At 36.1% G+C, this 24163-nt stretch overlaps 4 protein-coding genes across 12 annotated transcripts; 3 read left to right on the top strand and 1 right to left on the bottom strand.

Annotated features, from left to right (window-relative positions):
* The first annotated feature begins 704 nt into the window (after nt 1–704).
* On the top strand, nt 705–6991 carry LOC107420933 (uncharacterized). Of its 4 annotated transcripts, none has more exons than XR_009638930.1 (10): nt 708–1722; nt 1937–3106; nt 3205–4314; nt 4463–4504; nt 4694–4770; nt 5430–5514; nt 5615–5698; nt 5789–5862; nt 5975–6073; nt 6410–6459. XR_009638930.1 is itself a non-coding variant. In XM_016030019.4 (10 exons), exons 1-10 carry the CDS (start codon nt 949–951, stop codon nt 6521–6523), a joined length of 3651 nt encoding a protein of 1216 aa, XP_015885505.3. In that variant the 5' UTR covers nt 708–948; the 3' UTR covers nt 6524–6991. The 4 variants fall into 4 exon arrangements, 2 of the variants coding, with proteins under 2 accessions (XP_015885505.3, XP_015885504.3); XM_016030019.4 differs by having other exon boundaries at nt 1937–3100; nt 5789–5890; nt 6410–6991; XM_016030018.4 differs by having other exon boundaries at nt 711–1722; nt 5789–5890; nt 6410–6991.
* A 444-nt stretch (nt 6992–7435) lies between these two features.
* On the top strand, nt 7436–9663 carry LOC107420884 (probable inactive heme oxygenase 2, chloroplastic). Of its 2 annotated transcripts, none has more exons than XM_016029944.4 (4): nt 7436–8306; nt 8454–8677; nt 8853–8960; nt 9085–9663. In XM_016029944.4, the coding sequence occupies exons 1-4, from the start codon at nt 7490–7492 to the stop codon at nt 9175–9177; spliced, it is 1242 nt and encodes a 413-aa protein (XP_015885430.1). In that variant the 5' UTR covers nt 7436–7489; the 3' UTR covers nt 9178–9663. The 2 variants fall into 2 exon arrangements, 1 of the variants encoding a protein (XP_015885430.1); XR_001581710.4 differs by having other exon boundaries at nt 7439–8306; nt 8853–9191; nt 9280–9663.
* A 1317-nt stretch (nt 9664–10980) lies between these two features.
* LOC107420921 (uncharacterized) lies at nt 10981–15109 on the top strand. 2 transcript variants are annotated; one of them, XM_060817359.1, is made up of 6 exons: nt 10981–11526; nt 12200–12447; nt 12541–12799; nt 13362–13541; nt 13628–13783; nt 13913–15109. In XM_060817359.1, the coding sequence occupies exons 1-6, from the start codon at nt 11497–11499 to the stop codon at nt 14078–14080; spliced, it is 1041 nt and encodes a 346-aa protein (XP_060673342.1). In that variant the 5' UTR covers nt 10981–11496; the 3' UTR covers nt 14081–15109. The 2 variants fall into 2 exon arrangements, with proteins under 2 accessions (XP_060673342.1, XP_015885479.1); XM_016029993.4 differs by lacking the exon at nt 10981–11526 and adding an exon at nt 11765–12033.
* On the bottom strand, nt 14776–22967 carry LOC107420920 (uncharacterized). 4 transcript variants are annotated; one of them, XM_048475830.2, is made up of 17 exons: nt 22707–22966; nt 22431–22576; nt 21446–21846; nt 21090–21315; nt 20706–20951; nt 20479–20594; nt 19848–19946; nt 19663–19750; nt 19101–19324; nt 18153–18337; nt 17824–18023; nt 17025–17357; nt 16837–16938; nt 16366–16663; nt 15836–15984; nt 15472–15756; nt 14776–15302 (listed from the first exon to the last, which is right to left on the bottom strand). In XM_048475830.2, the coding sequence occupies exons 3-17, from the start codon at nt 21742–21744 to the stop codon at nt 15099–15101; spliced, it is 3054 nt and encodes a 1017-aa protein (XP_048331787.1). In that variant the 5' UTR covers nt 21745–21846; nt 22431–22576; nt 22707–22966; the 3' UTR covers nt 14776–15098. The 4 variants fall into 4 exon arrangements, with proteins under 4 accessions (XP_048331787.1, XP_015885476.1, XP_048331788.1 ...); XM_016029990.4 differs by lacking the exon at nt 22431–22576 and having other exon boundaries at nt 22707–22965; XM_048475831.2 differs by lacking the exons at nt 16837–16938; nt 22431–22576 and having other exon boundaries at nt 22707–22967.
* Between the last annotated feature and the right edge of the window lie 1196 nt (nt 22968–24163).

The following is a 24163-nucleotide window of genomic DNA, read 5'->3' as shown; positions in this document are numbered from 1 at the left end:
CCATCATTGAGTGAAAAAGCGAAGGTCATATAATATACCACTTTCTAAAGTAGTGGAATTGTAGGTAAGATGGGAAGAATTGGATAGCTTAATTCATCGAAATAGCAATAGCAATAGCTATCTTTTCTATTATTATTATTATTTGGTTAGGGACTGTAATGGCGAGGTCTTTTTTATATTTTTTGAAAAATTGAAATTTGATACCTTTTTTTTTTTTTAACTTAAATTGAAATTTGATAATTGATCATGATTTTGTTGTACGTTGAGGCCCAAAGCAAGTTCATTTGCAATCATTGGTCTAAAGGGTTACCTTAGAAATGGTCTAAAGCCATACTAAAGCCCAAAACTATTTTAGTCGGACTTTCTTAAGAATTGTGCTGGACCTATTTGGCGTGATTGATGCAATCCAAGACGAAAAAGGACTTATCGAGCCCATAATAGGTGAGAGCTAAAAACAGAAAGAGGAAATAGAAGTTTTGACTTATGGAGTCAACAAGTGGAAAGACAAGACAATGCTCATGCATGGGTAGGATCAGGCCGTTTATTGCTTTTATAGGTCCGGCATCCATGGCTTAACGAATAAACACCCCTACAGAATCCCAGAGAATTTGGGAATTTAAAAGCGCATAAAAATCTTTTAAAAATTCTTATTTTTCCTAGAATATAAGAAGCCAAGAAGACTATTTGTGACAATAATTAATAAATATAACGAGGCTAATTTATTACAAAAAGATCGAATATCCTCCAAGAAATTCCGACTCCTCCTTTTATTAGACATCTTTGTACTCTTTTATTAGTTTGCGTACAAAACAGCGAATTTTCCTCCCGCCATATACGCCTCCGTTTTACTCTTCTATTATCAAATAAATAAAACCCTGGAAAGAAAAACCATTCCTCTTTCTTTTTCTTCGTCATTTTCATGTTTAAACAAAGTGAAACAAATTCATTATGCTACGTCTCTGTTTAAGAACGCGTCGCTGCTGCTATTTTCGTTCGCCTCAGCATTATCAATTTCTTAAAATTCCTCGACTTTTGTCTTCCTCTTCTGCTTCTTCTTCGTCAAACCCAATCGAACCCCCTGACGATCTCAAAAATTCCCTACGGGTCCCACAGCCACCGGTTCTTCACCAGCAACGCCACCTGACACGTCTCTTTTCACTCTCCAATGTCTCTCTATCTCGCAATTCCATTCTTGCTCTCTCCGCAACCACCGTCCTTTCCGCTTCCCTCGCCTTCTACGCCTTCCATTCGACGGAGGACCACAATCATCACCACCACCCCCACCGCCAATCCGATTTCAGGACTCGCATTGAACAGGTAATTGAAACATCGGGTTTGAAGAACGTATTCCACCATGTGAAGCAGACCGGTGTGACCGCCTCCATCCTCTGGCAGTCGCTGAGGTCGGTCTTATCTTCGGCCAACCACGAGGTTCGCTCTGGCTTCGAGCTTAGGGTTGCAGCGCTGCTCGCCGACATTGCCGCCGCTAATGAGAGTCGTAGGGCTGCAATCGTTGGGGCTGGTGGCGGGGCGGTCGTTGATTGGTTGCTGGAGTCGGTGGCTTTTCCTCGTGATTGCTCCGGCACTCAGGCTGAGTCGGCCAGGGCGCTTGCCTACTTGATTGCCGATCCTAATGTCTCCGCCTCTGTGTTCGGAAGGCCTCGCGCCATTCCCAATCTTCTGAGGTTTATCTTTTCCTGTCACCCTCAGCGATCTAAGAAGGTTAGCTTTTTGGTGTTTTTTTAAGCTCAAATTTCAAATTTCCAATCGTTTAATTCTGAAGTGATTGATGTTGATACCTATAAAGACGGAATTCACTTTTAGTTCTTGAATCTCAAAGGAGAAAACAAAGAGCATTGCTTGCTCGTTACATTTTTGTTCATTTTCATGATTTTAGCATTAATATAATACCACACATTATTTTTTCTTGGAGCAGCAATCAAGACGTAGTGCACTGGATGTATGTGATTCTTTGAAAGGTAGAAGCATGCTTGTGGCTGCAATCATGGATATCGTCACTTCAAACTGCGATAGTATAGATAAGATATCTTTTAAGCCAACTCTTCCAGGAAATGCTGAAATGAGGGACATTGCGGCTGCCATTCAAGTTATTGAAGAAGGCGGCATGCATTTGGATGAATCACATCAAGATGAGGATGATGAAGAAGATGGTGGTACAGGAATGAAGGGGATTGGTATGAAAGTTCTTGGGGATACGGCAGTTTTAGGCCTTTCAAGAACGAGTGCCAGTGGGCTTATGAAGTTGGGGGATTCTGATTCCAGTCATGTGAAACCTGAGGTGTTTACTCCTAAGAATGTTGTCCGACAAAATAGGCATGATAGTTCCCTAACACAAAGCGATTTATCTTCTTCTGTTGTTCCTGGTCTCTGGGACGATTTGCATTGTGAACATGTTGCCGTTCCTTTTGCTGCATGGGCATTAGCGAATTGGGCAATGTCATCCGATGTCAATAGATCTCATATACAAGAACTTGATCATGATGGGAATGCTGTTATGACTGCTTTAACAGCACCTGAAAGATCTGTAAAATGGCATGGAAGTTTAGTGGCTCGGTTACTATTAGAGGATCGTAAGCTACCATTGAATGATTGTGTTTCTGATTGGGCTTCCAGTCTTCTTTCTACTGTTTCTCAGGCTAGTAAAAATGATGATGTTCCTTTAGTTCAGGTGGCTTTATCAGCATTCTTGGTTTCTGTTGAGAGAAACCCAGGAGCACAGAAGATAGTGATGGAGAAGGGTCTTTATCTGATGAGAGAAACTGCTAAGCGCATGAGAAGGCATAAGGATGTGCAAGAAGCATTAGCAAAGGCACTGGAATTGATATGTAATGGGGAGTTGCATTTGTCTCTGCTAGAGAGTCAAAAGTGGTCTGGTGTATTGTTATCTTGGGTTTTTGGAAAACCTTCCTCTGATACTGTACGTTCATCAGCTATAAAAATTCTTTCACGCATTCTTGAAGACCATGGACCATCTACCATACCAATATCTCAAGGATGGTTAGCTATTTTGCTTTCTGAAGTCCTCAGTTCTGACAAGGCATCATCAGTTAAAGGGAACAGTCAGCCAAAACCTGACAAGGTGAAGGTATGAATCCTTTTTACCATTTTCGTTGATATGCAGATACGGTTGCTTTCTAATTTTTCTTTAATACCTGTATTCATAAAGCTATATATGTTTTGCAGACTCAAATTGACCAGTCAAACATTCTTTCCGCTACACAGACTGTTAATCTATTATCAAATGCGGTTGTTAATCTAACAGTAAATCAGCTGGGGACGAGCATAGGGTCCGAAGATATATTTCCACTTGCTGGTCTTCTTTCTCTGGAACCTTTCACTGGGCCATTAAAGAATTTAAAGAAAGATAGTGTGCCTAAGATTGATGCAGCAGATTCTGCAACAGCAACCCTGAAGGGGATCAAAGCATTGGCTGAAGTTTGTGTTGTTGATTCTTCTTGTCAGCAGAAAATAGTTGATTTTGGGGTCTTGTGTTTGCTGAGACGCCTTTTACTATGTGATGATTATGAGAAACTTGCTGCGATAGAAGCATATGATGCTTCTAGAATCCTTGAGGCACAGGACCGAAATACAAACGGCCCTAGCAAGTCATCTGTTTCTGTTACTAATGATGCACCTAGTGTCCGAGTTCCACCTACAGCTCGCATTCGTAGGCATGCGGCTAGGCTGCTGACTATCCTTTCACTACTTCCTAAAGTCCAGAGAGTCATTTTAGGAGATGAGATTTGGCGTAACTGGCTTGAGGATTGTGCTAAAGGGAATATTCCAGGTTGCAGTGACCTTAAAACACAAAGTTATGCTAGGGCAACACTTTTAAACATATTTTGCGACCACCAACATGATGTAGATTCTGTAAATGGTGATAGTCCTGATTCTGGAATTGCAAACAGAAAAAGAACTTGTCCTCATTATGATGACAGGATATTCTTAATCAATCCTGAACTAGGCCACTGGAAATGTCCTGGAAAAGTTGATCAAGACACTTTCCAAAAGGAAGTGCTCTCTTCAGCTGAGGCTGTTTCTACTTATAATGAACCAGACACATCTGATGATGGATCAGGAGGAAGAGAGATGCCAATTTTTGATGTTGTTTTTGTCCATGGCCTTCGTGGTGGCCCTTTTAAAACCTGGCGCATATCTGAGGACAAGTCATCAACTAAGTCTGGCTTGGTGGAGAAGATTGATCAGGAAGCAGGAAAGCAAGGAACATTTTGGCCAGGTGAATGGCTTTCAGCTGACTTTCCTCAAGCTCGCATGTTTACACTTAAGTACAAGGTTTGTTTTATGTGTGATGGCAAATGATACCTTTAAGCAATGAAGTCACCTGATCTTTAATCGCATGGCATAGTTTTATATACTTTTAAGTGGTTTACAGGTTGCTTATCTGTCAGTATTTCACTCTCAACTTGATTTCTTCATGCAGACAAATCTTACACAATGGTCTGGAGCTAGCCTGCCTCTCCAGGTTTGTGCTTCTTCGTTGAATTAAGATCTTCATATCTCCTTTTCTTTCTTTCTTTCTTTTTTTTTATTTTTTTTTTATTTTTACAAATTTCATTGTGGAAGTACCTTAATTTTCAATCTAAGAATTCAAATTATTCAATATTTGAGGATTTATTCACTATTAAGTCATGTGGATCTTGGATATGCGCAGGAAGTGAGCTCCATGTTATTGGAGAAGCTTGTTTCCGCAGGCATTGGTGATCGTCCTGTCGTGTTTGTGACTCACAGGTTTGTATGGTATTCTGATTCTCTATGTGTATTTGTGTGTGTGAATGATGCTTGTAGTTTGCTGATATAAGTCTCGCTGCACACAAGCTTTGTACTTGGTTGCCTCAAAGAGTGGCCAATGTAATTTTTGGAAAGCATTAAATGATTGATGTTTTATCTGGATAACTGGAGATTGGTCTTCTTTCCAGAGAATTGTTTCTTCTTTGTCTCTTATGGGTACTTACCAATAAGCTATGACCGAGTGTTGGAGATCTTGTCTTGTGAAGTTGCATCGGCTTCTAGCTTGTTGTTAAAGCCCTTCTCCATGGAGAATTATCGACTTTCTTATGTTGACTTTCTGTAGTCCCCATGAGCACATGCTTGCTTACATGTACATGCTCCTATTGTGTTATTTTTTCCTTCATCTCCTTATTTTTCTTTAGTGCACCAATTATCGTACCTTAATGTTAGATATTGCTTTCAAATAGGTAATGAGTCTATCAAGTAGATAACCTTTACTTATTCCACTTCAGTGTCAATTATGTTTCTCGCAATTTTGCAAAAGGTTTTTGTAAGGAATACTCAACGAATTGCTTTTGGTGGATTTTTGTTGGTTGACAGCATAATTGTATACAAGTAAGTTTTGCTTTCTAATAGCAACTGTGATTGTTGTTTGGCAGCATGGGAGGCCTCGTTGTCAAGCAGATGTTGCATAAAGCAAAGTCAGAGAATTTAGATAACCTTGTCGAAAATACCATTGGAGTTGTATGACTAGTCAACAGCCTAACTTTTCTCTTTACAATTAATTTATTGCCTGCCAATTCTTTTTCTTTATGATAATGATAGTGTTTTTCTCTTGTTGCAGGTGTTCTATAGCTGCCCACATTTTGGAAGCAAACTAGCAGACATGCCTTGGAAAATGGGCATGGTGTTCCGCCCTGCCCCAAGTGTTAGTACATGATCTCAAACCTAGCTCTTTTTTCTTCCTACAATATCTTCAAACTTTTCATGTTAGGAACTTCTCTGCATGGTTAATTAGATAGGAGAGCTGAGAAGTGGATCTCCAAGACTACTAGAGCTTAATGACTTTATCCGTCAACTTCATAAGAAAAGGTCAATTGAAGTCCTTAGTTTCTGTGAGGTAGTCTTAACTGTATTTATTGTGCTTCTGCTCGTATATGCATCTATCTGTCAGCTTGACAAATATATAATCTTTGATTTGCAGACCAAAGTAACTCCAATTGTTGAAGGTTATGGAGGATGGGCCTTCCGAATGGAAATTGTTCCCATTGAATCAGCATATCCTGGATTTGGTGAACTCGTTGTAAGTATAACAGTGGATAATCATTTATGAAATTTGAAAGAAAAAAAAAAAACAACAAGGTTTTTTCCTAAATGATGATAACTCTTCTTTAACAAAATTGGAAAAAATATACTGTACCTTTATCATACCATACTTTATTATGGTTTGAATTGATCTCTTGGTGTTTTGTTTCAATCACTTCATCTTTAGTGTTTCATTTGGTCCACTAATCTTATAGCGTTTTAAGATATGGAACAGTTTAAAATGATTGTTTACCTATCTTATGTGTGCCAGACTTTTAGATTTTGGGTTCATTATTCTCCATTGTTTCTTTCTAATTATTGCGTTTGGAAGCAGGTGTTGGATTCAACAGACCATATAAATTCTTGTAAACCACTTAGCCGAGCAGATCCTTCATACACTGAGACATTAGAGTTTTTGCAGAAGCTGAAAGCACGTTATCATACGTGAAGCAATGTCTTAGCAATGTACCATGCATATCATAGAATCCGTACATGATCGCGGCAGAACTTGAAGCTGAGTTCCCAGAATTGGGTTTTAAGAGTTGCATGGAAGCTGCAAAACCGCATACTTTGACACACTGAACATTTTCATCTGCAAGTCAGGTGGCCTGTAGAATATCAGAATACTAACCTGCTAAAAAAAAAGAGATGAACTTGCGGACTCCTTTTTGATATGCCCTGCAATCTTCATCCAATATTGGTGCACAGCAGATACCATTTGTAGGTTCGTACATCAAAGACTTCCTCTCCAGTTGCGCGCATTTACCAATATTCTTTTCCCCATTTGATGTTGTTGTACTATATAGATAAGCCTACCTTGATTCCGATAGATTTATAGGTTTAAGAAAAAAAGTTGTACATACTACAACGGAAGAAAGAAATAAGATCAATATAGGTTGCCTTTTTCTTTCTTTTATGTTTGGCTTTGGTATTCTATAAATAATTTTCTTTTCTATTTTTAATTCATATATCACGACCTGCGGGAGATAGATTTCGGAGGCCAGACTCGTTTTAAACGAGCATTAAAAAAAAAAAAAAAAGGGGGCGTGGGGGCCGGATTTCATTTTCAGTTGGTTCCAGAAACAAAAGAGAAAAAATATGTGTTCTTATTTATAGATTTTAAACAGAGCATTGAAAAAGCCGGAACTTGAAAATTTCCTTTTTGTTTGGAACGCAATTTAAAAATTCATTTTCCTTTCCGAAAAATAAAATGAACATTCATTTGACTCCACTTCTCCTTTATCTTTTTTTTTTTTTTTTTTTAATTTGACTTCACTGTTTGCAGAAGCAAAAGCTGCATCTCAAATTTCTTAGGGAAAAAAACAAAAGAAAAAGAAAAATAAGAAGTTAGCTATAGGCTTCGATACAAAAGCCCGTCAATAGGCCCGTAACCAAAGGCCCAACCTGGAAGCCCATGAAAAAAAGACTGCCCTTGTTAGCATTTACTAGCCCGTTTGCAATAGACACGCCGCAATGTGAAAGCCAGACTTTGAAGCCCATGAAAAATGAACCAACCCATTTAACCTCATCAAGGGTTCAAGATTTTTTTTGTCGTAGCTACAGAAAGGTGGGAAATTTGCAGAGGAAGAACATTGCATCTCCGAGCTCTGCAGCAATGTCTTTAATGGAGAAAGCCATGAAACAATCTGCTCTACGTTTTTTGATTCCAATTCCTTATTCCGTTTATCCACGACAGTTCAGCGTTAGACCCTCTGCAATTTCAACGAACGCCGCGAACCAGACGAAGATGGTAAATGGTGGAGCCCTAATTCTTTGTTGCTACGATTCCAGCGGCAATGCTTCGTCGTCTTGGTCTTCGAAGCCTGCGGTCCCAGCCACCATAACCACAGCTCCACCGGTCATCAAGAGAAGGAAGAGGTACCGGAAGCAGTACCCTGGAGAGAGCGAAGGCATTACTGAGGAGATGAGATTCATCGCCATGAGACTCCGCAACATTAATGGCAAGAAGCATACGCATAATAAACGTGAGGATGATAAAGACGAAGACGACGACAAAGAAGACAATGTTACCCAAGAAGATTCAACTTCCAATGAATTTCAGGAAGGAGGAAAAGGAAAATCAAATTCAGATGGAGATGAAGACGATTGTGATGATGGTGGGTCCAAAACTTGGCAGCCGAGCATGGAAGGTTTCCTCAAGTACTTGGTTGATAGCGAGGTCGTCTTCAACACCGTGGAGCGCATTGTCGATGATTCCAACGACGTCGCTTGTGAGTTTTTTTTTGGTCTCTCGCGTCCTCCTTAAATTTTGGGCTTTTGGGTTCTCCATAATAAATCTAAAATTGGTTTCTTTTTTTTCTTTTTTTTTTCCCCAAAAAAAAAAAAAAAAAAAAAAAAAAAAAAAAAAAAAAACACAGATGCTTACTTCAGGAAAACAGGGTTGGAACGATCGAATAGGCTTTCGAGAGATATAGAATGGTTTAGGGAAAAGGGAATGGAGATTCCAGAGCCTAGTAGTCCAGGAGTTTCATATGCCAAGTATCTGGAGGAACTTGCAGAGAAGAGTGCCCCGCAGTTTCTGTGCCATTTCTACAATATATATTTCTCACATGTAGCAGGAGGCCAGGTCATAACAAGGCAGGTCTGTGTGTGTGTCATTTATATGCTTTGCTTCTACTTTGCCAAAATTTTCTGAGGCGTTGCCAAAAAAAGGACATGCCTTAGATGTAAAACTCATTTACTTGTCAATAGGTAGATATGGGTTTCTATTATAGATTTTGAGAAATCAATTTGTGTGGTGGAATTTTTGTCTTTAGGTCTCAGATAAGCTTCTTGATGGAAGGGAGCTGGAATTTAATAGGTGGGATGGGGATGTAGAAGAGTTGATGAAAGGTTTACGTGAAAAGCTCAACATGCTTGGAGAGGTTTAATCCCTTCCCTTCCATTCCCTGAGGCTGTTTACTGTTATGGATGCTTGCTTTTAAGCATTTGGGGTCATTTCTGGATATTTACTTAATCCGTAAAAATTTGTGATGCAATCAAATACAGCATTGGTCTCGGGATGAGAAAAACAAATGCTTGAGAGAAGCTACCAAGTCATTCCGGTTTTTGGGGCAGATAGTCCGCTTGATCATCTTGTGAAGCAAAATTCATTGGTGGGCTGCAATGCTGTTTCTTTAATCTTGGTTCTGTTCTTTCTGATTTGTTATTTTATCTTACAAAGTTCTACTCAATTACAAGCAGTTGTGGCTCGGCTTCATGGTATGAAAACTGAGACACATGACTTCTTCATCACCTCCTTGGGATTGTTACCATCAGCTTCTCCTTCTTCTTACAGTTCAAATTGGAGTTTTGTTTTTCGTTGATGGCCCATTTCTTGACTTGGTACTGATAGTCTCCAAACCAAAAGACTGAAGCACGAGTGGTTGTACATCATCGTCCCCACTTACATTAAGAGCTGGTGATGAGGGTTTGAAATTGAACGCTGTGCTAACAAGTAATAAAACTATGGATTTAGATATTTGAGATTCTGAATTTAGAATGTATCTACATGAAATGGAACGCAGTTATTATTTGGTCCATGTAGTTTTGTTTCTTTTATCCATGAATGCGGATACAATTATACTATTTCTTATTGGCTTCAAATTCTAAAAGTGGGTTCTGTACCACATGATTTTTTTCCATCTTTCTGAAAGGGAATGGCAGATGGATAGGGCCCATTAATTATTAATTATGACTATGATTAAATAAGGCCCATTAATTATTAATTATGACTGATTAATCAACTCTCTAATTTCATCCATTTTTTAAAGTTTTCTATGTTAATTAAGGCAACTGGACTTGGTCGGCTCTTTCTGATGTTTTAAAACTGTGCTTAAGGAAAGGCTGTACCTCGGTTAAATGACAAAGAAATAGACAAATATAGTCAAACAATGCAATGCTCTTATTTAATCATGTAGAAGAAGAAGGTGAATAAAATAATAATAATAATCTGTAGTGGGGGTCAAGTAGCCGCGTCTCTTACACAGTGGGATTATCTTGTTTGTTTCAGCATCTTTGCTTTTTTGGCTATTTCTTTTTCTCTCTTTATATCTACTTTTCCAGGTCATGTAGCCAGTGTGTTTCTGTGTAACTTGGGTTCGATTTGTTCCGCTTCTACACCCATCACAGCAATTTCTGCAAAATTTTAGGGTAGGTATAGTTATAGAAAATAAATACCTATTCATAGTAATTAAAATATATATATATATCAGTCCGTTTATGGTGCGGATGATCCTCATGCGGACCACAGTATTGGTGACGGTTTTTCATAATATTGGTGACGATTTTCTTAGAAATCGTCGTTAATACTATGAAAAACCATCATTAATACTGCGATCCTCAGACCGTCCTCACCATATAATTTTCGATATATATATATATATATAAGTTATTCCTATTAATATGTTTGACTATTATATTATAATTAGATTTAATGTTTCATATTTATTGTTATTTATATATTTTTTATACAATAATCAATATAGTTTAAATATGATAAATATGAAATGAATGAATATCTATAAAAAAATTTAAAGAATCATTATTCTTTGAATGTAGAAATATACATTTCTATATAATAGAAATTTCTAAAATTAAAAATATACAAAACAAAGAAAAGGTTAGTTCTATGAAATAATTATTCTATTTGTACACCTACTCTGCATACTAAATGTATAATTACTTTTGGAAATTATAAGTATAAAATTTTTCTTTACTTGAGGGCAGAAGTTGATAGTTAAAGTAATTTTTTTTTTTCCTTCATAAAATAAGTTATTCTGTCGCTTTTAAAGTTGCGACTTTGGTAACAACAATAGTAATCCCCAAGATTGCGTTGCCAATACGTCCCTGTCACAAACTTTTGTGTTGGGTGGGTCTAGAAAATTGGAAAGACATCGTGTTTTATATTTCTGAGTTTTTTAATGTCCATGAATATGTGTGCGATTAAAAATAAAGCTGCTCTGAGATTCATGTGTGTCTTATTTTTGAAGTAATATTGTCTACTGGGACTAGTGTCATCAAACTCATAACTGTCTCAAAATGGATGGTGGATACAGATTGTTTCAAGAGAAACGCACTTGTTGAAGAAGATAGATAATATTATTTTAAATAAAACCCACATTATGTATAAAAAAATGAGGGAGAGAGAGATGAGAGCGTGGTGTGTTATAAATGAGGTCATGTTTCACGAGGAAAAGCTCTAAACTAGCTAGCTACAAACATATAACAGCTCTCTTTCCAGTTCTTTCTCCGAATCATCATAATAAAAGTGCTCGACCAGCCATAAAGGATACTCAAACAGAGAGTTAAGAGAGAGAGAGAGAGAGAGAGAGAGAAAGAAGAAGAAGAAGAAGAAAAGCAACTGTACTTTACTTGCTGCCCATTTATCTTTCTTCAATCTCTTTAACTCCAGAAGAATCAATGACGGAAGTAATCTGTTTCTTTAGCAAGGTATGCTGAGCTTATATCATGGTGTCTTTAGCTTACTTTTGTCCTTTTAACGTGTGACTTATTTTACTTCTATATTCTCAAAAACTACTTCCAGGTTTCTTCCGATTATCTCTCTTTTTTTCTCTGTCAAAATGCATGTTTTTATTTCGCTGCTATTGGACATAGCTAAGTTGAGCTTTCTTAGAATAAAATGCCTTGGTGCAACTATTTTTTCGTTTCCAACCAACCCGCTGTTTTTTAAAAATAAAAAATAAAAATAAAATTTTGGGGTTCTTTCTTGCCAGATATCAAATGTGCCTCATACCCCTTTTAATATTTTGAATGATTGATTTGATCTGATTTTTTCCAAGAAAGCCCATACTCTGACCATTTCTTTCGCCAGGGTTTTCTCAGCTTAAACAAACATGATCTATGAGAAAACAACATCCATTTTAATCAATTTGTTCTATCTTCTTCTACTTTTGGTTGTCTTATTTTCTTTGATGGAGGTTTTAAATGGAAGCCGTAGTATGCCCACTATCCTCCTTACACTGTGACAGCGTTTGCAATTTTTTATTTATTTATTTATTTTTAATCCTCAACTTTTTTATGTTCATGCTGTCTTCCTGGTGAAAGTTCATTAATTGTGCTGCATTCTTAATTAGTAATTAAAAAATAATACTGTTTTTTACAGGATACTCTGGTCATTAAGACTCCTAAGAAATCTCCACTGGTATTGAGGATGGCATTTCTATTATTTGCGACATTTTGTGGATTTTATATATACTCAATGAGTTTGAAGCAGATGAACAGCCGCAACAAAACAAAATTCATAAACATCAAAGTGTTAGACCACGACGTCCAATCCTGTCATGGTTCTGCAGATCTTCAACAAACAGAACTCCCCTATGTGCATTACCCAAATCCTCAAACATTTAGAAGGTAGGAAATGAATGTCATTGTTTTTGCTCTCTGATCAAGATGCCGTTCTAGATTCCATTTCGAATATGATGACTGTGATGATGGGTTTTACAGGGAGGAATGTGCCTGCAATCCTGTAAGATACTTTGCCATATTGTCAATGCAGAGATCGGGAAGCGGATGGTTTGAAACGTTATTAAATAGTCATATGAATGTGAGCTCCAATGGAGAAATATTTTCAGTCAGAGATAGGAGGCTTAATATTTCTTCAATTTTGAAGACCATGGATCAAGTTTATAATCTTGACTGGTTTACTAGTGCTTCCAAGAATGAATGCTCGGCAGCTGTCGGATTCAAATGGATGCTTAATCAGGTCAGCAGCTATATCAGATATGGAATTTAATCTGCAAATTACAGAATAGCTACTAAAGTACTTGTAACATCTATAGTTTTTGTTATTGAAAATTTCCCAAAATCAATACTCCAGCTTCAGCAATTATCTATATGAAACTGAATGTACTTTTCACGATTAAGAAAAGCCAAGTTTTGAAAAGGCTGCTCCCCACATGCACATCAGGATAGGGAGAGTTATTGGTTACTTTGCAGACTCTTTCTATAAAAGCCAGCTCTGTGGATTTTATTTTTGGTAGCCATTTACCAAAGTTTAATTGTCTCTAATCTCTAATATGCATAAGAAAAAAATTTAAAAAAAAAAAAAAAATGGAGCTTAAGATTTGAATACATTTGCAGCTAGCTAAATACTTTAGGATCTCTGTATGTAGAGGGAAAGCTTATATCAACATGGAAATCAAATTGAATGTTTAAATTATTGGTATATATATAATCTCAGTTTTTCTCAATACAAATTTGTTAATTATTATATTATTTCATAAAGTTGGCATGGTACGTAATATATGTATCTCACACCGTAACAGGGTCTGATGGAGCATCACCAAGAGATAGTGGAGTATTTCAATAGAAATGGAGTGGCTGCAATATTCCTTTTCAGAAGAAATTTGCTACGTAGAATGATTTCTGTACTTGCAAACTCTTATGACAAAGATGCCAAACTTCTCAATGGAACCCACAAGTCTCACGTGCATTCTCCAGTGGAGGTCTCTCTCTGATTCTCTTTTCTTCTTGTCTTCTTTCTCCTCTCTCTCTGTCTCTCTCTCATTTTTCTTTAAAATGTATGTTGCAGGCTAAGATACTAGCTAAATACAAACCCAAAATCAATGCCACATTACTGATACCGGAGCTGAAGCAAACAGATGAAACAAGTGCCAAAGCTATACAATATTTCAACACCACTTATCACATAGTTCTTTACTACGAAGATATTATCAAGAACCGCACTGTAATATCCTTTTTATTTCTACTTGTATTATATAATTAGCACTTTTTATTTTTATTTATTTATTTATTTATTTTTTACTGTCACCACTTTTTTATAATTAGCACTGTTTAATTTATTTTCCTTGTGCAGAAACTTAAGGATCTTCAAGAGTTTCTGAAATTACCTTACAGAGAGCTTAAGAGCCTCCAGGTTAAGATTCACACCGCTCCTTTATCCAGTCAAGTTGATAATTGGGACGATGTTCAGACTGCACTCAAAGGGACATCTTATGAGACTTTCCTCAATGCAGATTATTAACCTCTGCACCTTCCAAACCTTGGTGTAAATAAAAATTTCTTCGGCACCTTCCTTTCCCGATTTTATTTTTTACAATTTTTTTTTTTCTTTTTTTTATAAATTGTAATCTGATCTCCGTTGTCCTCATTAACCCTCTCCGGCCCAGTGAAACACACGCCGTGTGGTGTATTTTTCGTCAACAATGGAATACTAAATGCAAAAATCGTTCGGCTTCTATTGGTTAAAAACATACTACTAGTAGATTAAAATGCTAATAAAGGTTTTAAATGTAGTTTGCTCAGAATTCTGAATGAATTGCTTACATAATATCATAGATAACGGGATTCACGCAAATAATTAAATACAACATTTAATTTTGATAAACCATTCTAATCAAACAAATCTGTACCTGAATCATCATACAATATTTAATTTTGAGACATTATAATCAAACAAATCTATACTTGAATCATCATTCACAATGATTCTTCCTTAAAATTAATGATGATAAAAGAAAAAAATAGAAACGATTTTCTGAAACGGACAACTAGAAAATGTACCAAAGAACAAGAAAAACGATTTGTCTTCATTTTGTAGCATACACGGTGACAGTTTCACATGGCTGGACATGCATGCCCTAAACTTAAAAACTGAGCAATTGCTACCCTGGTCAAATGAATTGTGTAAAAAAAATAAAATAAAACAACAACAACAGCAGCAACAACAACATCATCATCTGATTAAATGTAAAAGGGTTACCTACAGGCTACGGATTACATACTTTAATTGCTAACTATTAGATCATTAGATTATCTAATCTGCGACACGAGTACCCTATACCTATGTGGACCCAATCTGTTAGTTGACAAACATTGACCCGTCTTTTCCATTGGATGAAACAACTAGCAAACAGGGATACACAGAATAATTCCCTCACTTTTTTTTTTTTTTTTTAATTCTTTTCCATTTTCTTTTCTTGGTTTCTATTGCTTTCTAAATGGAGGAAATTAAATTAATGTTACAGAATGACGAGTCCAGATCAGCAAATGGCTGATCCATTACATGGTCCAGAATCAACTTTATCTGTTTGATGGATCACAAAGTGGTCAACAATTTTAACAGTATGTATAGGGTCCTGATGAGGAGCAGCTGCACTCCATTTGCTTGGGAACTTCCTAGCGTGGCTCAACACCTGTTTAGGCTCTCCATCCCAGTCTGGGTCCAGCTTCCATTCCTTGGGTACCTGCTTGTCAAAAAAGAGCATAATTGTATGCCTAAACATTCGAGAACCTAATTCTTTCGATAATGTTGGTTAAATAAATCCTTTTATCAAAATTACTACACATGTTCATATGCCTTGCCATAACCCAGAGGAGGAGAGATATATTTCGATACATTTCAATAGAGGTTACCTTATCAACTGCAAGTGTATAAACTTCAAGATCACCGTTGCTTTTGATGTGGAACCGAGTGAAAGATTTATAATTAGCAATTCGGAGCGAGGAGAAGGCTTCATCAAAGTGTATGTGAAACCAGTTGATGCAGATGTACAAGTAACTCCCAAACACCAAGGAAACCACGGGTGTTGAGAACACCCAGAAATATAAGAAGATAGAAGCATAATAGATGACCGCACCTCCTCTTGAAAGTGACTCCATTCCATTCTTGCAAATATTGGTTCTTGTGACAGCCATTACCTGATACATATAATCTTTTATGAACATAATAAAACGATAACAAAGAAGAAAAAAGCAGCATAAACAGCTTTTTCTGAACCTCTGGAACATCAAATGCAGACATAAGATACTTGAGGCATGCTGGATAAAGGCCAAAAGTCCATTGTTCCATACGTGCTCGAAGACCAGTTGGATCTGGGAAGTGCTCACTCTCCACTGATTGATACCACTGATATAAACTATGATACCCTGAAAAAAATTTACATCATCAATTAATTTGTATAACTTGTAACGTAAATATTTTATTTTATTTCATTCTTTACAACATCTATGCATGTGTTGACATGTAGCTACAACAATAAAATCCATCAAAGTGAAAAAGCGGAATCAAGACTAACTTAGATGCTTACATAATTGTAATCAAAATTAATATAGCTTTCCGTGTATATCTGAAAAGCTAACGCCTATTATGTAAAATGAAGCTTTAGAATTAATTTTCAAATGGACCCTCTTCTTTTTTTAGTTTATATATGTAAATATGAGGCAAAAGAAATCAAGTCGATACTCTGTTACAAAGAATAAATTATTTGACCATTACAAACTCAAAAATATCACATAACAAAAACTTGCCTGAAGTTGCTAGTAGATTATGCCTGATACATGTCTCAACACCAATTTCCAACAGCAACATAAGAATAAGAGCTGCAGCCAAGTGTGCAGAAACATGAATGACTCCAATAATTGCTCGTTTCTTCCGTGACACTTTGGAGGGCACGAACGTAATTGCAGCAACTAGCAACATCAAAGCACCAGCTAAAGAGACATAAGAATGTTCCAGCATGTATATAAAAGCATTCCAAACAGTGCCAAGGAAACTCCTCAAGTGACCAGAACACGTATCATCTTGCAAGATGTGGTCAAGCTTACACTATAAAAGACGGGGGAAAAAAAAATTCAGTCATCTTCTCAGTAACATGAACAAATACCTTGGTACAGAAGCTAAAACTTTCTACATTACAGAAAGAAAGAAGATGATGATGCCTAAATATAACGGAAATACGTTAGCAGTCTGAATAGCTAAAGAGCTGGTAAAAGACAAACCTGTGGGAACATAGAAAAGACCAAAATGAAGTATATAATTCCACCAATAAAATCAAATTGCCAGTTCTTTTTTCGAAACTTCAAAATGTTTCCCAGTGCAATCTAGAATGAAAAGCAAGATTTCAAATCAATGTTGGAAAACTTGGTAAGCAGGGCAGTGTAATTACAGAAATCAAAAATCCAATTACCCTGCTTGAATCTTCAAAAGAAGGATAAGCAGCTTTGCTCTCATACGTAGCTCCATAAAACTCCTTAAAATTACTGAAGACATGAGTGGGATGTAAAAAAGCCCCACCACATCCATTTACAAGCAAATGTTGCACCTGGACTGGCCCATCAGAGTTAACAAATGAATGCCGCATATAATGATGCAAGTCCCCAGCAATTCGAAGCTTACACCTTCCTTTCAAATAATCACGAATCAGGTGTGAGATATTCTTTCCAGTAACATCATTCCAGTACCAATCAAGAAGCCAATTCGGTTCATGTGTCATAACGATCACAGAATCACCATCTCCAACCTTGATTGCACATCGTGCAATAAGCATGCAAAAGTCAATCAGTTACATATTTAAGAAGTTTAATATGAAAAAGAATTTAAAACATAAAATAAAATAAAACCCTAGAAGCGTATGGAGTAGCATGTTCCCTATTTTTGTATAGGCACATATATGCATCAATTGTTCCAATAGGGACATATATCAGAATAGCACTGGAACAAAATTATATTAGGTTTCTACCTTCGTAAATAAAGGAAGACGAAATGTTGTAATGTATCCAAGTCTAAAGTTAGTTAAACCCACAGAACTCAATTTCAAATGACTATTTGTCTTAGTAATATACTTAAGAGAACTTCCACTACATAAAAATAATTTCCTCTCCACTTTTGTGCTTGTTTAATGCTTGAGAGGCAGCAATTTGGAAGTAAGTTCCATGGACAAACCTAAATAAAATTTTAAAACAATGAGAACTAAAAGAAGAAAGTACCTTGTTCTTTACTAGTTCTGAAAAGAATTTGAATTGGTACACATCAATATCACCATGGAGTGCCAGATCAAGACCAAATACCCACCATCTTTTCGGAAGTTGCAAAGCAAAATAACTCTTCTTTTGAGGCATAAACCACCCACCCAACCAGCTCTTATGACATATATACCTCATAAAGGTATTAAGCCCATCAAACCAATCTGTAAGGGAAAAAGATAACATTACAGATTTCAAGACATTTCTCACATATGGTGATTAAAACAAAGAAACAGGTATTTAAAAAGAAAAAAGGAAAAAGAAGAGGTTTACAGCTGAGAATCAAGACCAACCATGGTTTCCAGGAATAACAAAACACTGAGGTCCATCATATTGCTTTAGTTCAGACACACCATAGGGCAGCTCAGGCTTATTTACAGCTATATGCCCTTCTTTATACCATGAAGGGTGCTGGAGAGCATATTCAAAAGGACGAAACAGGCGCCCTTCATACGTGAATGTTGATGGATTAGGATACCTGTAAGATACCAGGACAGGTTAAATCAATATGAGAAAATATAAACTTAAAAGGGAAACAGATCATAAGAAAGACGCTGGTTTGATGTCTTACTAATAAAATTTAAATGCTATTTGAATTCTAGCCTTCTCAACCATAACAATTTTATATTCAAAACACAGTATACCATATTATAGCACGGTGCAAAACATTACATTTTCTTTTTTTTTTTTTTTTTTTTTAATAGTTCCTTGTATACTACTAGCCTCGAAACAAGTATACTTTCCCAACAAGTCTTTGGCAAAGCAAGCCATCGAATCCAAAAACTATTTTTACTAAACCAATCAACCAGATTAGGACTCAAAATTATTTGCCTTTGTTAAGCTACCATCATTTCTAAAGCTTAAGACAAGAAGGCTTTGATACCACATTATGTTAACACTATTCCAAAAGCTTAAGCTTTACATAAAATGACTCCAACTATGCATATCAAGTTAACAATAATAGTAAATAGATAACATCTTCAAGTGTAAACTTTCATAAAAGTTCATAAAACACCAACATGGTTTAAAAAACTAAGATTTCACTCATTCATATACTTAGTTTTGTAAGTTCTCAAGATATGTTATGGCAATGAACTAATTTGGAGCTAAATTGTACCAACCACAGTTATGCTGATGTAGTTTTAATTCCTTAGTTACAAGTCTGAAACTATATAATAAATTATCCATTCTGCCATGCATTAATCACAATTCACAATCACAAATAGTAATTGAAGACTTACGCAAGATCCCCTCCAATTAGAAGCAAGTCTCCACGAGGTAGATTAAGCAAAGAATCACCTCCATTAACAGAAATAGAAGGCTGAGCAAGGAGCCGAGCTACAGCATAAGATGAGTTTCCACCATCACCTGTATCAGCCATGAAGTCAAACCAAAGTTCATCCTTCTCACTTAATTGATCATATAACAGATCCCCTTGTCGAGCTCCATCATGAACCATTGCTGCCTAATGATGGGACAGAGAACATATAAGATGCCATTCAATATACATAATTCATTTTCAAAAAGAATCTTAATAGAGTTAAGAGCAGATGGTAGAGTAGATTGATTAAATAGACATTATAAAATCCAAGCTGTTCCAAATTAACTTACATATACCAGCAGATGATTTTAATCTCAATCTCAAGGCCAGAAAAGTAATGTGCACTATATTAGTAAGATTATGTCTTTTAGGACTTTGTCAACTAGTCAATTTCTTTCAGATATATAACTACCATTACATATACAGTATACTGTAAAACTAAAGCATGACAAAGTTTTTAAAAAATAACATATAAACTATACCTGCATCATTCGCATATCAAAGCGACCAACAAAGACAGTTACTGAAACAAGGAGGTCAAAAACAGTCTTGAACAAATCAGCTGATGTTCTGTAAATGAGCAAAGTGAAAAAATCTAAGTAAGCATCTGCTAATTTACCCCTAAAAGGGAAAAAGAAAGAAAAGTAGGACATAAATGAACAAATACCCTGAATACCAAGGAACCATGTCTAAAAAATCAGGCTTCATTTGGTTCTTCTTCACCTTCTCATATTCTTGAACGGACAAAGGGTGGGTAAGAGCCCACCTAATCATCCCAAAAAACCGAAAAGAAAAATAAATAAATAAATAACAGTGGATATCTACTTATCAAGCAACTATAGTAAGAAACAGAAAGTAAGCAAAAGACCATAATTCAAACATCTAAACTGGCCATAGGAAGGAAGTCAGCATAGCAGCACCATAAAACAACCCTAAGAAGTTGCTTCTTGTTCCTACAATCTCGATGAGATATTCAAGAAGGGAATGGCAATTTTGTCTATCAAACAATACATACAATGTAAAAATAAGCTAACAGCAATGTAGTCCCCTGCTCCCCCTTCCAAAGAAAAAGGCATTCAATAGTAGTTCCCCATTGTTGTTGGGGGAAGAAAGAGAGAATGCAGTTTCTTATTCCTATTGTAGTGGAAGAATCCAACTAAAATAAAGAACACATTTGAAGAAAGCAGCATCGGATAATAGATACAAATAACAACCGTCATTAATAAAAGATAGCTCTATATCCCATTTATATCAAGACACAATAATCAAACATGGTAAAGCTAATAATTAGCACTCACCCAGTCGACCTTTCCACTACATAATTGGCAATGTAAAGGCCTATAAAAGTGGCCCATAGTGAGTAAATAGGAGAAATTTCATCTGATGAACCAGCACATGAGCCATTGCAAGCTAACTGAAAAATTGACAAACAATTATTATTATTACACAGATTAAAAAAAAAAAAAAAAGTATGGAACATCCAGTAAATAGAGAAATCTCAAAATAAAACTTCGGCAAACAGTACCTCGCCGTAGATAACCCACTTCGACAAAAGTGGATAATCACTGGCAGACCCCACTGGAGCAAACCAAGATGAACAGACCTCATCTTTCAATTCATTCATTCGGAGGAATCTTGCAAGCCAGGTATTTCTCTCTTCTTTTTTCCAGAAAGAAAACCAGTTAGAGGTTCTTCTTTCTAGTGGTCTCTCTCTCAAAATCGCACGGTTACCACAATGACTATAGAATACACAGCATGCTATACTAAGGACCTAGACCAAAATAAATAAAAAAAATGCACAAAAGCAATATTCAGAGCTTCACTGTAAATGCCAAAAAATAAATGATAGAAATTAAAACAATATAAAATATACAGAATATATATATATATATATATATATATATCTTACAGCACAGTTTTGAAGAATGGTCAAGATCTCAGGTCTCTTTCCAGCCACACGTGAAACAAGACCAATGTACCAAAGACCTAGAAATATAATGTGGAAGACAAGAAGAAATAGAATGGAAGAGACATATATAGCAAGAAACAAAGATAGATTCATCCTCATGTCTACTCCCATTGACTGAAAACTAGGAAGATGATACACAGCTGCTATTAAAATCCAAGCTATATACCTGCAAAATAAAATTTCTCAAAATTACAAACACCTATTGGTTCATCCAGTCAATTAACAGAGACAGTGTTGGATAAGTATGAGGAAGAAGTACAAAAGAAACTGGATAGTATTCGGAGAAAAAAACTTACCACCGACTGAAATTTGAATAGCTGGGTTTGATAGTCTTCCCTATAAATGGAGAAGAAAAGAAATAGAAGAAACCAAACAAACAGGAATACATAGACCACCATTTAATGTTGTTGTCTAACTTCTCTACAAGGGTATGGATGTTATCAGAAGAGATAAAAAACAGGCAACCCACAACAACTGCAATTACAGCATGGCGTGAGTGCTCATGGGGGTAAGGATATGTATGAGTTAAAATCGTCCTAACCCTCTCCATTTTGAGGGTATCTAACAAACCAACAGACTGTTTAGTAGAGCCCATTGGATCACCCTTTACTCATTCAAGTTATTCTGCTAGATTCAGCTTCTTGCAGATATAACAATCGGTCCAACAAAAACCACAGCTGCAACCAACTCCAAAATCCTGACAAGAAATCAGAAGAAAACAAGTTAATTAAAGAATCTCAATATAAATTACTCAAAGTTTTTTATGGGAAATAAGAGGGGCCAAGGCATTAAACGTGTTTATCTATTGTTAAAAATCAAAGGCCTTCTATCTCATGCACATTTTTTTACAGAATTAGTTACATAATGTATCCATCATCATTCCTTCAATATTCAGACCCAAAAACTGTTAAACAGCAGGAGCATATATATATGTATATGGAAAATGTTAATGCATTTTGCATTCCTTATACCCTATAGGATTTGAGAACCAGAACGTAAATTCATTTTAATTGAAAAGTTACACCATCAATAGCAACAGCAATAATTAAACAGAATTTGAGTTTCTAATAAATAACAAAAAGACAGTAACTTCTATGATAAGTTAATTAAATGATTAGAACCAACAATCATCAAGTCAAAACACTTCAATTCCAATAAATTGAGTTGTTTTAGTCACAAAGAGTTTTGAAACACACCATGAAACAGAAAACCAACAAAATGCATTGCAAAACAAGTCAAAAATTGCGTCGCGGATAAAGCACAGAGGAAACGACACCAAACCTTTTTAACCCATAATCAAAACGAGTATTCTAAGATCAGACTAAACATACGGTCTTCATTCACATTCAATTCAGTAACCCCAGCTTCTAAGCAACCATATGAAGCTTAGGGTTTCTTTCTTATAATTCGAAGGACGGTTCGCGACCCTTGGAAGCCAAAATTAAAGAGAATTTTTTTTTCCAAACGCAAAGTAAGAAGAAATGCTTCCGAAAGTCAGGAGGAAAAAAAAAAAAAAGAGAGAGAGAATTTGGAGAAATGGGAAGGAAAAAGGGTTACCTGAGAGAGAAGCGATGAGCGAAGAAAGAGGAAGGCGTGCATGTAGAAGGCAACAAACACAAAATGAAGAAGAAAAGGCAGGAGTGGGGTTTCTCTTAGACCGACTTGGCATCTGAGAATGTCTGTAAGGAACATAACAATGGCATATTCTTTTTGCGCCACTACTCTCCCTCCCCCCACCCCTCTGAAATTTTTTGCCAAAGCGTGCTGTGCGTGCGTGCGTGCGTGTCTATGCTTTTGGTCGTGGTCGTGGTCGTGTTTTCGTGTATATGGATATACGCACACCTATTTCAATTTTCACGTTTTTTGGGCTATGCACAATTTACAACTTTCTCTTTCGCTTTCATTACAGGGTCGGTCGCCTTCGCCGCCTTACCAAATTTAATTTCGTTTACGCGTAAAAACAAACCTTCCAACCTATCCGTTATTTGACCGTTGATTTTGGACTTCCGTCCTCAATAATTTGGGCTTCCGAACACACACTCACCACCTGCAATAGAGCGGGCCGTTTAAAAAGCCCAAATCCAGCGCCGTTTGCTGTTCTAAATTCTGATCCACAACATCTGGCCCTCGTCTTTAAGTTTAATTTATTATTATATTAAGATTGAATTCAAATACCTAACAAATTTTATTTTTCAATTCTTTCAAATCTGCACATTTCATAACCATATAAAATAATTTCCTTATTGAATATCCTTTTGTCTGCATAAACAACAAGTGTGCATCTCAATAATTACTTGACATAAGATAATAATAATAATAATGGTGATGATAGTACTTGATAATAATAATAATAATAATAATAATATGGTAATATGTATGTGATAGTGATAGGAAACCAAACACTTAAAAAGTTACAATGGTTATGAAAGTAATAAATGCTTGTATCTATGTTAATGGTGTTGATTGATAGAGATGATGATGATGATGATGATTATATGACATAATAACACTTAACAATTGATAATCATAGTATGCTTACAATGATTAATGCTAATAATGTGTTTTGGTCAAATGTTTGAAGATTCAGTCGTATAGAAGTAGTGCATTAAAATAATTAATTAAGTGAAGTGCCAAAGTTTTTGAAATTCAATATCTTTCGTTAAATACTTTTGTCGTACATGGATCTGAATTTCAAAAATAATTTATTTAAACAATCAATTCCAAAGGAGTAGTGTCAACAGCCATTCAAAATTCCTCACCCGAATCCTAGACAAGCTTTGATCCCAGGAAAATCCTATCGGACCCTTCAATGGAAAATCCGGTAGAACCTCCCCTAAGGGTTGGACTTATTATAAATTTTCTGCACTGAAAACACACTTCTATATTCATCCCCTTATTCCTCCCACAATACTACAATTTGATTCCACAAATTACAGCACTCCAAATGAATAACAGTAATCCCGTGTATAATTAATACATAAAATGTCCGAGACAGTATACAAAACTTCATGAAG

The sequence above is a fragment of the Ziziphus jujuba genome, chromosome 5 (assembly GCF_031755915.1).
Source record: "Ziziphus jujuba cultivar Dongzao chromosome 5, ASM3175591v1".
NCBI lineage: Eukaryota > Viridiplantae > Streptophyta > Magnoliopsida > Rosales > Rhamnaceae > Ziziphus > Ziziphus jujuba.
The sequence above is the reverse complement of the archived record's forward strand: the minus strand, read 5'-3'. Positions and strand labels throughout refer to the sequence as shown.

What these genes read in the sequence shown, in the direction of transcription:
- LOC107420920 (XM_048475830.2), bottom strand. Translation starts at nt 21,744, where the DNA reads ATGGGCTCTACTAAACAGTCTGTTGGTTTGTTAGATACCCTCAAAATG. An exon ending in CAGAACTAGTAAAGAACAAG is followed by an intron (nt 17,358 to 17,823) that starts GTACTTTCTTCT and finishes TGTGCAATCAAG; the next exon opens with GTTGGAGATGGTGATTCTGT. An exon ending in TCTTTTCTATGTTCCCACAG is followed by an intron (nt 16,664 to 16,836) that starts GTTTGTCTTTTA and finishes CGTCTTTTATAG; the next exon opens with TGTAAGCTTGACCACATCTT.
- LOC107420921 (XM_060817359.1), top strand. Translation starts at nt 11,497, where the DNA reads ATGACGGAAGTAATCTGTTTCTTTAGCAAG. An exon ending in TAATCTGTTTCTTTAGCAAG is followed by an intron (nt 11,527 to 12,199) that starts GTATGCTGAGCT and finishes TGTTTTTTACAG; the next exon opens with GATACTCTGGTCATTAAGAC. An exon ending in ACGTGCATTCTCCAGTGGAG is followed by an intron (nt 13,542 to 13,627) that starts GTCTCTCTCTGA and finishes TGTATGTTGCAG; the next exon opens with GCTAAGATACTAGCTAAATA.
- LOC107420933 (XM_016030018.4), top strand. Translation starts at nt 949, where the DNA reads ATGCTACGTCTCTGTTTAAGAACGCGTCGCTGCTGCTATTTTCGTTCG. An exon ending in TGTTTACACTTAAGTACAAG is followed by an intron (nt 4,315 to 4,462) that starts GTTTGTTTTATG and finishes TTCTTCATGCAG; the next exon opens with ACAAATCTTACACAATGGTC. An exon ending in GAGCTAGCCTGCCTCTCCAG is followed by an intron (nt 4,505 to 4,693) that starts GTTTGTGCTTCT and finishes GGATATGCGCAG; the next exon opens with GAAGTGAGCTCCATGTTATT.
- LOC107420884 (XM_016029944.4), top strand. Translation starts at nt 7,490, where the DNA reads ATGAAAAAAAGACTGCCCTTGTTAGCATTTACTAGCCCGTTTGCAATA. An exon ending in TGATTCCAACGACGTCGCTT is followed by an intron (nt 8,307 to 8,453) that starts GTGAGTTTTTTT and finishes AAAAAAACACAG; the next exon opens with ATGCTTACTTCAGGAAAACA. An exon ending in GCCAGGTCATAACAAGGCAG is followed by an intron (nt 8,678 to 8,852) that starts GTCTGTGTGTGT and finishes TTTTGTCTTTAG; the next exon opens with GTCTCAGATAAGCTTCTTGA.